The following is a 17604-nucleotide window of genomic DNA, read 5'->3' on the forward strand; positions in this document are numbered from 1 at the left end:
ATTCTCCTTTTACAAAGCTGTGATTTTCCATATTATCTTTAGCACATTTTATTAACAGTAGCAACAGTAATTTTTCCATTCTGGATCATCAGATGAGGACACAATTAGTCTCTTCTGTGACTGGTTCCTTCCTTGCCCTAGGCTCGATGCTGTGGAAATTATCATTCCTATACAAAGGAAACACTGCAGACTCTCTGTAGAAGGGGCTACCTAATTTATTCTGGAGATTTTGTCCCACCATTTGCACACCACTAGGTGCTAGTGTTGAGCATAGTTTTGGTGTCACTGTGCTGTCTGTCTTACACTAGTCTCAGGTGTATTGGCACAACAGGAAATTGATCTTGCTGGTGTAAGATCAGCATTTCTATGCTCACCAACAGAACTGTCAGAGACTGTTTCAGAGAAAGACAAAAATACTGGGAAATTATTTTATCACAAAATTGCTAGGGCTTAAACCAGAAAACTAAGCCTGCTATGAGAAGCAGAACTGCACAAACTTGTTTGATCAATAGAATCTGACTGGATTGATCAGTACACAAGTAGTTAAATACAGAAATAAGAATCTTGTGAAACTGTAGCTAAGAATTCATTTCTTCAAAGTCACCTCGTAATCCTCCGGATTCTCTCTTGCTGACAGATTTGATCAGAAACATTACTACCTCCCCCTTTATTGGTACACAAGAAAGCACATGGCTTACACATGGCTCTAATCAACATCGTTAAAAGACCAACAGTCCCAAACTGGTTTCACATGAGATACAGAATCCCACCTAACACCAAGAAACATGGTTATTCAATTCTAAGTAGCCACTTCCAAGAAACAACATATGAAAGCTGCTCAGTCATATTACTTGCATTATAATGGATTTGGCAACTTGATTTATCAAATTCAGTTTTGAGAACAGTTCTGTTTGAAGCCTGAGGATAGCTGAAACAGCGTATGTGGAAACTGATTTTCTCAATAAGAACAGTGCAGGTAAAGATCTGCAAGGATCCAGCCAGAAAGCAAACACAATTCACACCCTACAGCTTCTACCAGCCTCAGTAAGAGGCACAACTGTTATCAGAGAGATTTGTATCAGGGAAAAATACTGATCTATATATTTAATCTCTTTCACAGAGTACTAGTTATGAGACTGTTACTTTGTAAAGTCAGGTGCAGTCATCATTTACTCAGTCTTTTACTGATTAAAAAAAATCGCTATCAGAATATCTTTTAAAAAAAAATCTTTAAAAAGATTTAAATTAATTTCTAAATCTGATCAAGCTGGGAGAAAATTTTGCAGACCAGTGTTTAACTGATTCAATTGGCTTACAGCAATTAAGTTCATTTGCCAGCTTATGCTGGATAAATACTACCACTATAAATACCACAGCAATTAAATAATTTAAAGCGTCCATGAAAGAATGCGCCTGCTTAAACTGTTTAAAACCTCTTAATTTGGTGCAACGACTTCTAGATACACAAAATTAGATTCAGTGAGACAGTTCTGTTTTGTAAAAGAAAACAACTGCAGTAAGATTGCCAAGGGCAAATAGCAGAAATTCTGCTGTTAAAACAAGAAAAGCAACCACGACAGTAAAGCGAGCAAATGCATAACCAAGTTACAGACAATGTATAGGATAAACCAAACAAAAATCCTATAACTAAAATAATATTACTGAATTGTGGCTGTCTTCCTCTAAGCTGCCATATCTGAGAAAAATTCAGTTTTTCAATACTAGTGAACGTTTCTAGGGAGAAAAGGAAAACAGGTACCCAGTAAAAGTTTATTAAGATAAAAACATATGTATAAAAATACACTTTATACCAATTTATCAGTATTACAACAGCAGTATATACTATTAGTAGATATTCCATACCAGTCCTTTTGAGTTTTTTGTATAAGTTAAAACCAACATTCTTTCTTATTTTTAAAAATACATTTCCTTCCTTGAGGTAATTCATTTTTCTTCTGTTGGCCATCTGTGTGTTTCTATGTCTCTGTTACTCAGTTATTGCAGAGGTCAATGCTTCAAAGATCAGGATGAAAATTTAGCAGATGGAAATCCTTTTGCAAAGGATAGCTGTTTTCATCTAGCACAAAATGGCTCCTAATTTCCAACAAATAGGATGCTTCCGTATCTGCTAGCAGCAAATGACACAGATCTGCCACTATTGTGCTGTAGGTTATATCCGAAGAGGGCACTGCAAAAGACAGAACAATCCAATTTACTCTTTATTTTCATAATATTACCTAACATTCAAGTTCCATCCCCATGAAAACTACACTGTTATTGGAAGTTGAGCACAACATCTGAATAGATAATTAGCTTTTGTTTTTAATTATTTTTAAAAAATAATGTGCTAAGCCTTGTTTCTCATTAAACTGTAACACCTGTGAGTCATGTAAAACACCTCTCAAGAAGTCAAATAGGATGTATCAAGGGAAGCCTGTCTGAAGCACCACTCTTCCTACAGAAATAGCTAACATGCTTTCATAAAATCTGTCAAGAGATTCTATTTTGCACATAAGGGATCCACTTAGTTACTGAATACTTAGTTATAAAACATATAATAAGCGTTCATACCATCTCACTTTTTGCTACCTCAACTCTGAACTTCTGCGTTTGTCAGAAAGCAACTGAAGTTGAGCTCTCTTTGAGGCTGCTTTTTTTTTTTTTTAACTCTCAAAATATAAGCAATCATATTTCCAGAGCAATCTCATTCTAATGTTAAATTGTCAATACTTAAAAATTTTACTTCGTTGTGAACTTTGCTGCCTGTTTGTCACAAGTAATTCACAAAACAGTACCTACGAATCTGTTCAGCCAATCTGCAGGAATATTGAGGAAGATTTTTTCCATCAACTCAGATACCACATGAACAGAAATTTCGTATCCTCCATCTTCCACTGTCATCAAAGCAGGTCTAGATCAGAAAACAAAAGACTCTTGAAAGTTAGCTGCTATGTTTTTTTGACTGAAGCAAAATTACAAAGTGAGAGTAATACAATGTAATATTACCCTCCAACATAACATCAAGAATTAGAAGAACTAGAAAAATCTCTATGCCATAGCTTTTTTATTGTTCTCCCAAATAAATCCTTGCTATTGGTTTTTGCTATGCTTCTGTGAGGTGATACCTTGCCAGTCTTCCATAGTGAGGTTCAACAGGTAGTTTCTGCTTGCTTTCAAGCTTCTGAGTGATTTTACTAAGCTTAATAACTTCCACAGCTGATGCTGCTTTTACCCAGCATATGTTCTTTGACTGCCCTGAGATTATTTACAATTTGAACACCTGCACCATCACAATCCTTACACTTCCTAGAAAATTTGCGCTGCTCTCATCACAGCAGGATGCTGTGCTCTGTCCTGACCATCCCACAGAAAAAGGTGAAATAGTAAACATCAGGACACAACACAGTAATGTAAATCCTGGTTACAGCAATATTGGAACAGTATCAAAACAGTTTATGTTAAGTAATAAAATAAAGCACAATCATCTTCAGTGCACAACTTCTCAATGGGAGATGCTCCCAACAGGATAAAATGTGCTCACTGCAGAGATAGTAGAAATGAAGGACAGGCAATCACTTCAAGAGACTAGCAGAGCTGCACTGTCAAATAGGACCATCAGCCAGTACTTCAGTATCCTGCAATTGGATAGTGTTATTAATAGATTAGTTAGTGTGATGCAGAATACCTAACAGCCCTAATTTGAATGCCTGTGAGGCACAAAGGCAAATGACTGCAAATATGCCACTTTCCCAGCAGGCAAACCATTTGACTTGTCATCTGTTGATCTAAAAGTTACTGCTAAATTTCATTATTTTAATGCTCAAAAGAGATAAGGGAAATCCATGTCTGATTATCCATGGAACTATTTCAAATCTGTTGGTATAGATAGAAACCAAGGCCCAGGCTATTCAAATTCCAGACTAATCCTATGTTTTAAGAAGTCTGCAATATTTAGTATTATTACACTTACTCATACTAAGTAGAAAACAATAGGGAGATTTTACTCTCAAGGAGAGGCTGGTAGCTATTGCATTGCTAGATATAGAGCATACTGAACTTCCATCCTTATACTGAGGGATTAAAAACAATCTGAGATATGGGGACATCAAATAGCAAACTACAGAAAAATTAATTTTCTACTAGTTGTGCATACAATTTTATAAAACAAGACTAACACTAACCATTGACATATCAAGCTCTTGAGCAGTGCAATAATGCTAGGACAGCATATTTAGTCAGTAAGTTAATTTCATTTAACAAGGCGTTTTTTTAGCAAGAGACAGATTTTTCTCCTGTTAAAATGTAAATCTAATAAGTTATCCTACAGTAAGAATTTGGAAATACTATCAAGGAACTGCATTCTTGCCAATCAGAACAAAATTTCAGGGCAAAAGTGACAGATTTTTCTTTGAAAAAGTTTTGCATTTAAGTTCCACATCAAGATGTGTTCATGTGCTGAGAATACAAGCACTGGAAGTCTTTGTCATTTTCCTGTCCCCTTTTGTGTGAGAGAGTAAATTGAGGTCCTTCAAGACTACAGGAGAGGTCAATCTGATGAAAGAGAGAGGGAACCTTCTCAGTTAAGAAAAAACTCTTTGCACTTAAATATCCTTCATCGGAAAATAATTAGCATACAAACTTAGAGATGCAAGACTTTTAAAGATTGCACAGAGGAAAAAGATTAAGTCACTACATTGTTAGACAAATGGGAAACTAGTATTTAAATCAAAGCCAAGAGAGAAACTATTGAGTATGATTCATTATGATTCATTAAACTCACTATGAAATAGGTTAGGAATAATTTTAGAAAGAATTCTGGTAGAAAATTTACATAATCTAAAATTCTATTATGTCTATGATTGTCTCAGCTTTCTCTACCTACACATCTTTCAAGTTGCTATGATATTCACATTTCAAAAACCCAAGCTAAATTTAAGACTTGAAAAATTAGTTAATAACATTGTTCCTACATCAACTGGATACGTTTAGTTTATTTTCTCCAAGTAAATGTGCATATGTGTCTTGTCTCACAGTGCCATCTGCTGATAACTTTGTATCTCTGCTCACTGTTAAAAAATTCATTGAAAACATTTGTTAATATTATTTCGGCAAGGCTACAATTTACAAATCAGTCTAAAAATACGGTACTGATGCAGTACTTGGTAAACCTTGTTATTGCATGATGTCATATTCAAAGACGTTAAAAACTTAAACAAAGAATATTACTTATAAATAATGGCAATATAATACAGCAATTCAAGAACAGCTCCTTGAAAATTCATTAGAAAAATAGGAATTGCTAACCACATCTTAAGTACAGAATTTTATACATGGGGGAACTTAAAAGGGAGAAAGTTGTAGTTTACATTATTTTAATTTTATTTTTTTTTACCTGTAGAATTTTTTTACTTTGTTGTATGGCAAACATCTAATACATTGTTTGTAGATCATATTCTCATCTGTCTGTAGCTCCAAACCACATTTAGCACAACCTGAATATGTAATCATAGGCAGAGAAGCCAGAACACACTCCAGTGAAGTGTCAGCACAGAAGATGAGTTGCTTGTATTGACCAGTTGAAATGGTAAACTTCAGTTCTAAGATATGGGCTTTCAATTGAACCACTCCTACAAAAACAACAATTTCAATCAAATTGGCATTCAGTGTTATTTATAACAAAGCAAACCCAAGGTTTACAGTTGACTCAACTAAAATCATAACACTTTATGAATTATTTTCTTTAGTAGCACATACTCATATTTTTAGAGATCATTTATACAAAGAAAAATCATTGTGGTTAAATACTATTTAAAAATGTATAAAAGTCCCACATTTTTAGGTACTATTGTGGTAGATGCCAACATAGAAGAGCCTGAATAAGAGATCAAGAGATTAGAATTGCACAAGTTATTTCCAATTGCTTTACTTCCACGCTAATTGAGAGACACTGAAAAGCACAGCTTAAACAACTTAGATCTCCACCATTTATACATAAACTAGACTTAAATACTGCAATACCAACTTTATTTATTTACCTCTTAATGTTTAACACCAACCTTAGCAATCTTCTAGGTTTATCTTGGAGAGAGTGACTGTGTAAAATGCATTCTTGTTCTTTTTAAAGAAGTTTTCAATAGCAGTAACTATTTTAGTCTTGCTTTAGAGAACTCTAGTTTTGGAGAAAAGCTATTGAACAAACTTTCAGTGATAAATCACATCATTACTAGACTGATTGGCATGCACAAAAGGCAGCTTTTCTCCCTATGTTCCAAAGCTACCACATACCACACCTATCTCACCTCTGGGCTCACTGAATGAAGGCTGCATCTACAATTTGGCTGGGTACTGAGCAGCAGCCTCCAGAATAAATTCAGATTCCCCCAAACTGTGCTAACTTAAAAAAAAAAAAAAAGCATTTTACTTGATGAGCAAAGCACCTATTTTGCTTAGTTATGCACTGCACAACAGAGCAGTGCATGGATAACAATTTTACCTGAGCATTTTTCCTCCAAATGTGCTGAGAGCTTTGTCACCTGCATGAGGGACGTTTTGCTTTTCTGAAACTTTTCTTTAAATTCAATTGCCCTTTTGTCATCATCAAACAAGCACTCATAGGACGACCATGGAGTTGTGTGCAGTTCAAAGTCACCTGAGACAGAACTATGTTGGACCAGAAGGTATTTGAAGTCCCATATGTGATCTACAGAACAAAAAAAGCAAACAGAAGAGTTTACTTTCTATACCTTGGTCAATTTATAGAAAGCCAAGGTCACTTAGAAGATTGAGAAACAAGAGGGGATATATGGAAGTAGAGGACATAGTCCAACTAGGGTACAAGATTTGGTTGAAACCTGTATTCAACCTATTATTAAAATCTTCAACGTTCCCCTGTTGGGCAGAAAACTGACCACAAAATATGAGTAAACTATAAGTAATCAAGTTTACAGAAATTTATTTAATGACAAATCTTTTTTGGTAATCTAAACTAGATAAGTGTAAAGCATGAGTTGAATGTCTGACTGCTGTATACTGGAAGCTTGGACTGATTTTTAGCAAGAGATTAAAAATAGATTTAACTTTTACTGGCAACAATTTTTAGATGCTCTAGAACCGTATAGTCTCATGCACTTTAAAAATACAAGTTTCCATACCTTTCTCCAAGACTGTGAGGTATCTAATCTGCCAGTACAACCAGTAAACACATACCACAGCTGATCTATGACTCCTAGCAAGGACAGACATTGTGCTCTTCCTGTAACCCACTCACACGCTTGAGTGTTGTGCATGCTTTAGTATCATGCGAATTTATCTTTTTGGCTATCTTACTAGGATCAAATGTTCATGGTTTGTCTGCGATTAAGTATTTGAACAGTTGAGAAATCACTCTTATCTTCAGTTTCAGATAAAACTTTAATCATTAAAATGCCAACTTCTAGATGCACTTAACACTAGCTAGAAAATAAGACATAAGATTTACATCAAATATGAACACTTAATACTACAGATACCTACATCTTATACTTTTCTGCTTTAGAGAATGATATATTATTGTGTCTTAAAGAAGATACCAAAGGTAATTTCTATCAGCTATAAAAAAATTTTAAATTCTGTACTGTGAAAAGCGCAATATTCTATCATACTAAATTCTATAAGATTTCTAAGCATCTAACAAACAGTACATACTTTTGTGCATACTTCAGTGTGATCAGGTAAGAGCCACGTAGGTATTATGTAGTAAAGTTAACTGGTTAACGCTTCAACTGGACCATCTTCAAGTAGTTTAAGAGATAAGTCTTGTAGTTAAATGATTTCTATGAGTGGAGATTACTTATAAATTGAAGTGGAATGGGCAGAATTCAGAGTGGCTACATTTGATAGGTAAAGATTTATTATGAGGTTGTTTAACCTTTCTGGGTTTTACCCTGCGCTACGCAAAAGCCAGCCTTTCAGTCAGTCATATTCAGCAGCTCAAGTAATATAGCATTTACTTCCTAAGTGTATCCACTGGTCAGAAATACAAACTGTTAAGTTATCAATTTAACAAAAGCCTAGTTTCACTTATTTAAAAAAACAAAAAAAACCAAAAAAAACCAAAGCCAGGAACAAAACAAAATTCAGTAATTCAGTAGTAGTCATCGATAAAACACAGGCTACGTCATTTTTGCAAGAGATGCTTTTAGTCAGTTCCAGGTAGACTTGATAGCAAGACCAGTAGGATATAAAGCCTGACACTGCAGTAAGATGGAAAGCAGAGAATGAAAATCAGAAGTAGAAAAAAAAGAGCAATTCATTCTAAACCAAACAATGATAAGGAAGACTGGTAACATAGTTAACACTCAAGTTTTTTTACAGTTATAACTAGGCACCAGTGCACCTTGTATCTAGATTCAAGTTTCTAAGTACTCATGCTGTCTCAGTCTCCTGAAGTGAGTGCATTCAAGTTCTGTTGCTGATGGCACTGCTTTTAAGTAAAGGAGACATTAAAATTGGTATCAAATGTGTCACCCTACTAAGGGGAGTATTTAAAGGTTGAATGGGAAAATGTTACCAGCAGAGCATTTTAAAGATATTAATAGGACCACAAAAATCCTTTTACAGCTGCCTATAGGTACAAGGACCTTACCTTTTTTCCTTTGAAGTTGAGGGCACCAGGCAGCCCCTGCTCCCCACAGCACCATCCTATAGTGTTGATCTTTGTTCTGTTCTACTGTTAGAACAATTTTTCTTTGGTTGCCACCTCTGTAGCTATACACAGATTCTGAAAAAGTATGAAATTATGACTTCTACAATAAAAAGCATGAACACACAAACCCACATGTATCAATATTAAGATGAAATCATGTTGCTATCCTATTTTATGGTACAATTATAAGCAAACAAGAATATATCCACAATTTCTTCAGGGCAGAATGAAAGCAAGACTAAAACTACAATATTTTTCATAAACAATTAATTTTTAAACAAGAACAAAGCACAATAATTCCCCAGTGAGTAGGAACATCACTTATCAAGGCTCACTGCCTGCATGCCTCTTCCACAGATGCAAATGCTATTGATCAGTGTAAGTGTGCAGTAACCTCCTTTCAGCAGCTGACAACAGTCATTATTTCCTTCCTGGCTCTAACTCCATTTCTCTAATTGCTGTGCCTCCCATCAGTGGATCATTACAAAGATTTCCCCTGTGACTCCTATGTCAAACACCGGTCTATGGAATAGGAAGCAACCAGAATTGCCTTGCAAAATTACTATGTTAAGTTTAATCTCTAGTTGAAGTTCTGGAAGTTGAAGTCTAGTGCCTGAACTTACCTGTCAATACAGTAATGTTGACAATTTTCAAGATTGAGTGAACCAATGTGTTCGGCTGGAGCTGGTCAAGCTGCATATACTGAATGCTATCCAGTCTCTGAACTTGTCTTCGAGGAACATCTCTGAAGTGCGGAAATTCTGATGATATGTATGCCAATAAACCATGGAGAACACCAGCATCCACTACAGAATAAACTTATATGAAAAAAACCACAGTTAAAGGGACACCTTTTTTTAAGCTTAGAAGTAAAAAAACCAACAGTTGGTACATATTTATATGGACAAAACCAAAAACATTTTGTAATAATTCTAAGGCGAGGAACTCTTAAGATGCGTAACGCTTGATCCAAAATAAAACTGTGCTTCATCTGCCTCCTCTACTTCATCTGCCTCGTCTTGATAACATCTCAAAGTTACAATACTTTAAATTACACCAAAAATAGGAAAGAAATCTTCTATCATAGCTTGGTAAGAAGAATAGCTGTTCTTGATTATTTACCCTAGAATAACCTTAAATACCTGGCAATAACAGACATCAGGAAGACTGTAAGAACAATGCAAGTTCATGGTGATACTTACACTGTAATTTCCCCCCTTAGTCTCCCACCCTCCACAGCTCAGGTATCTTTAAAGACTTTGTGCTTAATAGCCTGCAAAGAATTACTTTCCTTGAATGTATCTACTTATTCTTTAAGCCTCTAAAATTTTTGCAAAAAATTTAATCCTCATAAGATCTCAGACAACTCATAGTTAAGTCCTGGGATAACTGCTGTTTTTTAAACTAAGCCCAAAGAATTCAGCTTTTCAGAGTTTTGAATGGTAACCACCCAACTTTACAATAAATTCTGCATGCTTATCTGATGTCATCACATCCATATCTTGTCCACAGGTATTCCTGTCATACTTTTCTATAGTATTTTATACCTCAGCTGCTCACATTTCCATTTTACCCTGTGTTTGAGGTATGGCCAACAAGAAGTAGTACTTTAAATAGCTTTACGGTGATTTTTGTGGAAAGTTATGCACTGTAATCTTACATTCTTCTGGATTGAGAGCTGAGCAGTTCCCTAGATTCAGTAACTGACTGGTAAATGTAGATTGCAGCATGATTTCTCCACACCAAAGATTCTCATACATTATTATATCTGCAAGAAAGAAAAAAAAAGCAACCTTATCAACTCATGTATCAACAGTATTGAAGTGTTTCATACTTTGCATATTGCAAAACCCAAACAGCCAGATCACTATCAAGTTCTGGTCAACTCCAGCCCTAAATTCAGTACAATATAATTTTTATAGTATAGCATTCTCTTACAAGGGAGAGTTTTGCTCTTATTAAGTATTAAAAAGTACAAAGAATTTATCAGGAAGCATCTTCTTTATTAGTCAACACCTTATGAAGAAAGTGAACTGCAAACAGCACTTTATATTTCTGCAGTTGATGTCAGTTACTAAACCGCAACACAATCCATCCCAAGATGCCAGTGCTAAGCTGCGAAGTCCTTCCTAGGAGGAAAAGGATATTTCATCCTGAGACTGAACAAAATATATGATTTTCCAGTCCAATCTGTCGGTCCAACAGCAGAGAACTACAAAAAATTCTATAAATCAAATAACTAGTACATCTAATTTGTAGCAGCACTTTTACCTTTCAGGAACGACTGGTTTAAAACAAAATACACCTGGCTACCTATGGCACTGCTGTGCCTCAGGCCAAAGACTATACCTAAGAGATGGGCAAACTCCTATGGGACAGCTGGTGTTCCACCAGCAGGATGACTGAGAACCCAAAGTGATGTTGAGCAACGTAAGTGATGTAAGAAAGATACTTACAAATGCTTAGCCATAGTTACAAATTACTGGTTACTTACTGTTCTACTTCAAACAGGCATTTTAAGGAATCACAATTTAAAAAGGCAAATAAAGGAATTCTCACCTGTAAACAGTACAATATCCCCAGGAAACACAGTGAGTGACCAAAACGCAGCACCACGCCACAGCACCACCTTTCTCTCAATTTCCGACTGGTCCATAACAACTATTGTTGCTACAGGAACTTTACAGGAAGATTTTGGTCTAGTCTTCACCTGTACTTCTTTGATATGACAAGGATGTACTATTGTGACCAAAACATTGTACTTTTGATTTTTGCAGCAGCAGTTCTTAAGTGCTGATAGTTCCTTTTGAAGTTTCTTGAACTGTGACACTCTCTCTTGATCCACTCTTATTCCAGCTGGAGAAGAATTTAGTTTAGTTCTCTTTGATTTCGGCTGTCTTTTAAATACTGAGGGATAAATATGAGAGGAATCTTCACACTTGCGTGCTCTTTTAGAAGAGCTCTTATGAGAGCTGTCTACTTGAGAGCAGAGTATTCCTGAGCTCAATGGTTCAATATGGATTGCATTTACAAATTGCTCAGCAGGAACATTAAGTTCTTGAGACTTCTCTGTATTGTCCTGAACACTTCCTTCTTGTTTTACGGCTCCAAAGCAAATATTTTTCCCATCATCCTCAGGACTGAAAAGTTCAAGGGAACTTATATATTCTTTTTCAGCCACATCAAGACACCTTCCAACATTAGAATCAAATTGCGAGTGATCATGTTGACTTTCCTCAGGTTTTTTGCCACCTTCTGTTTCTGATAGTTTTATGATTCTATTCTGCAGCTCATTTCGATCTTGTGCAAAAACAGCCATCTGACTTGAAGTCATTATACTACGAAATTCAGTATCAGTTGACACTGCAAGGCCTGAGCAATCACGTGGTTCTCCTTTCGGTTTTGAGTCTTGATTTTGTGGGAAAAACATATCCAGATATTGACTTAGATCTTCATGGTGATCACTTCTGTGATTTGACTGAACACTTTGTCCCGCAGATCTTAGATGTATGCTAATCTGCTTAGTACCAGCAACCAAATCAGAAATGTCAGAGCTGTTAACTTCTAAATGACTGGCTTTTCCTTCAGTGAGGTTTGAACAGCCACCATGTGATTGTTTATCCTGCCTAGATGATTTTGCAAATTTTTGAGGAGGGTGTCCATCTGCAGCCTGATTTACATTTGCATGTGTGCATCTATCTTTAGATATTTGACAATCAGAATAAATTAAGCTTTCAGTCTTTTTAGGTGTGGTACTACAAGTTACTGCCACAGGTACAAAAGGTGTCAAACATTCTTTTGCTACCATCAGTCTCTCCCGTTGAGACTGCTGAGAGCTGTCACCACTTAGAGGAGCTGCTCTGACTATAGAGCTTTCTGCCTGAAACACTCCATGGTCAGCACCTTTGACTTTTTCAGAAAAAAGACTATGTAGGTCACACGAATACCGGAGTTCTCTCCATTTTTCAGCTGCAGGGCCTGAACTACTTTGCTCTGACACCTCCAATGGGCTTAGAATACTGGGTGCTCCCACAAAAATATGAATTTGAGGTCTTTTTGACATTTTAGATTGCTTTATAAGTTTGACTTTAAACAATATGGTTTATGCAACAAACACAACGCTAAATATTAGTAAATGCCAAAAATTATATTTGGTTTTTTCTTAAGAATTAAAAATACCAAAGATTCAAAGGAGTATTTCATAATTTAACTGGTAAAAATACCACTTTGCTACTTAAAGCCTTAATATTAAATGTATAAAAAGAGAGTTATTTATTGTGTCAAACTTGCATAGAAAAATAAGTTATTTACAATAGGGCTTAATTTCTGATTCTGATACTTGGAAACATGTAGCAGATGCAGAATCACAGTGAAGTTCAATTTAAGTTTAATTATTGAACAGACTTATCTTCATTTATTACTGCTAATTAAACAGCCAAATGTGAATTCACTATTCCGTAACTCATTTTAATCCATGTGAAATAGATGCTTATGGAAAACCTTCACAGAAGGGTTAGAAGATCATTTAACCTCCCAGAAAATTACAATTTCAACTAAATGACTAAAAATACCATGGCTATTTAAAATGAGTTCAAAACTTGGCTAGAAAGGCAATATTTTACATGCTGGTTTATCATGGAAATAATTTATTAAGTGATTATTTCATGAAATGGAAGGTTTCAGGATTTTACTGATAAGTTATATTTAATAAGAACCAAGAGGTCAGTGAAACATGAGCAGCTAATTTAGAATTATGTTTCATTCATTTACATAATATCATACTAACCAAGAAGTTATTAGCTTTTCCTAGCTTATTAAAAATAAGCCCACCTTACACCATAAAAAGAGCCTTTCTTTTTTTTCCCCCAAGTTTATGCAATACTGTAATTTCAAAAAAGAGACTCAACTACAGCTACAAGTGTTCACTAAAATGCGGACACCTGGCTACATGTTTTGGGAATGTTGTCAACAGAAGTTGCTGCAATAGGCAATTCTGCAGAGGTAGGAACGCCACAAATGAAATTCAGGAGCCAATCCAGCTGCAAACAGAAAAAGAACATTCAAACAAATACAGTATTGAAAAATATTTAGTTTTTTGCCTTAGCACTTACTAAATTAACAACCATTTTCCTAACAAGCCACCAGGGGTCGATAAATCTCTACAGTCATAAAACCCACAATAATATGGAAAACCTATAAACATGGAACACTGATCCCAGGTATATTACAGGGGTAACTGGAAAAACAATATACAAGCACTAAAATTAGATGCCATAATACAAAGAAGCTACAAAATACTGTATCTGGTATTGCTCAGTTTTATGCTCATTGCAAAATGAATAATACTTAAAAGATTGGAGTATCAAAACTTCCGTAGTTGTACATTTAAATTCAGGCTCATAAGAACGCAGCTTTTAAAGGATAATTCCCATACTTGTGAAAGTTTCAAATTATGTAATTAAAGAATGGTAATATACAAATAACCAAGACGACAGAATTTACAGTTCAACACTAAAATTATGAATCAAGCAAGAAGGGAAAGGCAACAAAAAGTGATAGCGAGGTTGAATCTCTGTGTGATGTTAAAAACAAGTTTTGTACATAAAAGGCTGTCCAATACATGATTTAAAAACAAGTTCAGTAACAGGTCTCCTATGACAAACAGAAAACATTACCACTACCTCAAATGAGCTTCAGAATTGTAACCTGATGAGATTAAATAATTTCTTCCATTTCAAAATGTCTAAGTCTACTGATAGCTTTTTCATTTGTTATTACCTTGGTTACAGCCATTACAGATGGGTAGCTTTCTTAATTAGGTACTCTATAGTACAACAATATAAATGGCTCTTAATCAGGAGGTTAAAGTGAATAAAAGCTTCAGATGAATTACAAAAGATTTCTTCCACATCTATAGTACAAAGAGGGTGAACAGCAGAATTCTGACACAAGTTCAAAGACTAATGAAACAATCAGTCATTTCCAAACTGCGCTTTGGTACAGTGAGTGGCTATTTCACTTCAGTCTTGACCACCTTCTACACGTGCTGAATATCAACCTGTCACAGGTATGAAATAGCATTGTATTCAAGTTTTACTGTCTTTTGACATGTCTTTCACCTCAAAGAGATTTCAGAGGCTTTTCATAATTCTGCAAAAATTCTCAAGCATTTCTGCATCAAGCTTCAGGGAGACAGAAATCTTAATTTAAGTGAATTTAATTTAACCTTAATTTAAAACATGTTCAGGACAAAATAATTTGCTTACCTACTTTCTATGCCCTCAGAGTAAGCTTATAAAAACCAGAGTTCTAAGTTTTATAAGGAAAAAGTGAGATTCAACTACACTGTAATTGATCCCATTGAATGCTTCAGTTCTTGATGAGTACTGAGGACACTAGAAGGGCAATTTGGTTGCTAAATAGATGAGATTATTACAACAGTATGTTTAGAGGCCAGTTTGCAACCTCCAGCTGCAAGACCTTTCAGAGATTTTGTATTCATAGAAAAGTTGGTACTTAAAATGCCATAAAGTACCCAACATTAAAATTAAAAAAACTCCCAAGTGTCCTAGACTACTTCATAGAAATATAAAGCAGGGCCTCACACACGATATTAGAGCATTTTTTTGCATTTTATAGCTTAAAACCAGAAAGCAGTAACAAAAAACCCCTTTTAGATAACTTTATATTTCAGAGACTAAACATACCTTTTCAATACTTGAAGTTCAGTAGAAAAGTAAGTCTAACATCCTAGAAATGCAATTGTATTTCACTCTACTTCCAGCAATATCCTGTTTCATTTCAAATGTATTCTTCCTATAATCAGGGTTGAACAATAAGTTAATTAGTTAACACTTTAAGGAACATTATCACTGAAGAATCATATTCAAGCATGGGCTTTTTGTTAAGTACTTCCAAAATACTCTTTTTAGACAAACACCTGAGTATTTGCTTTTATAAGCTTGCCTTACAGCTAGGTAGCACCGACATGACGAACATGTATGAATAATAAAAAGTAACCTATTTACTACAGGACTAAAACCCCACCAATGACAAAAATCTGTGAGCTGCTGATAACAAAAACTGAACACTGCCAAGATCTACTACTGTATACATATAGGGACAATTGATGTCACGAAACAACTGAATTTCCCTGAAATAGATTAAATTGAATTTACAATAGGATGATGGCTATGCCAATTTCTAGTACAAAAGTGAGTTTACTAAAGATGTGAACCTCTATACAAATCTGTTCTGAATAAATACCTGGTATATAAGAACACACCTGAAACAGTATTGCATATAATAGATGTGAAATCAGACTGATACACTAATTGAGATGTCAATAATACTTTAATAGGGAAACACTTTTCAAAACCAAAATAACTTTTATACCTTGGTAAACTTGCAGTTATATAGTATTTTCTCTGCCTCTCATTTTAACTTTCACTTCTCTTTTGGTTTCTGTCATGTTTAAAGGTTAATAAAAATTATAAATAAATTAAAGTTTTCCTTAACTTTCCACTTCCATAACTTCTCTAAACTTTGGATGTTCTTTCCTGATTCATATGTTGCAGTGCAAGTATATTACATCAAAACAATTGAATCTTGATGTTATTTAATGAATTTTTGTAATTTCAAAACTAAAATTTTGATTTTTCTTAAGACATTTAAAGCTTAGGAATGGTAAGTGACCTCTACCTACTTCCTAGTTGACCTAATGAGTCCACTATTGAATGACGCGCTTTGGCAATTTCTGAACGACTTTTTAGGTAAAAGATATGAAATTCCACTACCAGGAATCATCAGCACTTAGAGCCATTTAAGTCTGCAAATCAGGAAAAAAAAAGTTTAGGTAAACTCTCCATATGCAAAATTGTTTAATGAATCTTTGCTATGCTTCTTTAGAACAGTATTATTACTTATTTAATGAGTTTTAGTAGTGAAGTTCTGTGCCTTGTTTTAAAGAAAGAGTCTGAAAAAAAAATAGCTCTTGTTACAGATCTTAAAAATGAGCAAAAAAATATAATCTATCACATTAGCAAAATACCACTGCCACAAAACAAATCCATTTTTATACCGCGGTTAAATTATCTGTGGGGAGACAGGGGGTTAACTACACCAAAGATAACAGGAGCTAAAGCTCATAAAGATAGAACTGAAACCTGAATGCACATATCCATTATACCTGTTAATTATTACACCATTTCTTAATTTGTGGAAAGGTGCTCTAGTCAAAATAGCCAATGAAATCCCAGCTTTTTATCTCTGAAATGGTCAGAGTCTGATTGACGGGTCAATGATCTATTAAAAAACAGCAACTACATCAGCAAGTTTTGCATTTGCAAGACACTGCAATTAAAGTTTAATATACCTATTACAAAAAATACATTGTTGTACATAGCGTACAACACTATTTTTTTCCCCAACCTAAGCAATAAGACAGGAATCCTAAATTTAAAGGTTTTAAAAATGAACAATTATGTCATTCATAGTTTCTTAATCTCCAGTGATTTGCTACATATAGGACAAAATTAAAAATAGCTTTAAAAATTATCTTTCAATAGTTAAATACTCTAGGAGTGTGGTGCTATGCTACATACATGGCCTTAAATCACCCTTAAAATACCTTAGATGTATTTATTATTTTTATTCCATGTTTCACTATTCATAATAGTATTCACTCACCATGATAATCACTTAAGCATTAGGCCAAGTTAATTTATAGAAGGTGACAGCTTCAGCTTTCTATCACTCCTCAATGTTAATGGTAGTAAGATGCCTAAATCCCTGATTTTTTAAATTACATCCAAATATACTCTCATCAAGTCCTATATGCTGAAAGTAAACCACACTAATTCCACCTCTGGGTAACAGTTTCTTTATGTTTGTTTCACACTGCAGCTTCAAGCTATAAATAA

General features: G+C 34.8%; 1 protein-coding gene across 5 annotated transcripts in view; it reads right to left on the minus strand.

Annotated features, from left to right (window-relative positions):
• Positions 1-1749: 1749 nt before the first annotated feature.
• The window catches only part of FAM35A (family with sequence similarity 35 member A), a 36273-nt gene continuing 20418 nt past the window's right edge, over positions 1750-17604 (minus strand). For 4 of the 5 annotated variants that reach the window (XM_014940481.1, XM_014940484.1, XM_014940483.1 and 1 more), the window contains 9 exons: positions 15391-15499; positions 11243-13722; positions 10344-10451; positions 9307-9501; positions 8624-8758; positions 6494-6700; positions 5393-5627; positions 2796-2911; positions 1750-2188 (listed from right to left, as the gene is read on the minus strand). In XM_014940481.1, the coding sequence (XP_014795967.1) occupies positions 2016-2188; positions 2796-2911; positions 5393-5627; positions 6494-6700; positions 8624-8758; positions 9307-9501; positions 10344-10451; positions 11243-12746 (2673 nt within the window). In that variant the 5' untranslated portion in view covers positions 12747-13722; positions 15391-15499 and the 3' untranslated portion in view covers positions 1750-2015. The remainder of the gene's footprint in view (positions 2189-2795; positions 2912-5392; positions 5628-6493; positions 6701-8623; positions 8759-9306; positions 9502-10343; positions 10452-11242; positions 13723-15390; positions 15500-17604) is intronic. The other variant, XM_014940486.1, reaches the window with a different exon arrangement.

The sequence above is a fragment of the Calidris pugnax genome, unplaced genomic scaffold (assembly GCF_001431845.1).
Source record: "Calidris pugnax isolate Ruff unplaced genomic scaffold, ASM143184v1 scaffold39, whole genome shotgun sequence".
Classification (NCBI taxonomy): domain Eukaryota; kingdom Metazoa; phylum Chordata; class Aves; order Charadriiformes; family Scolopacidae; genus Calidris; species Calidris pugnax.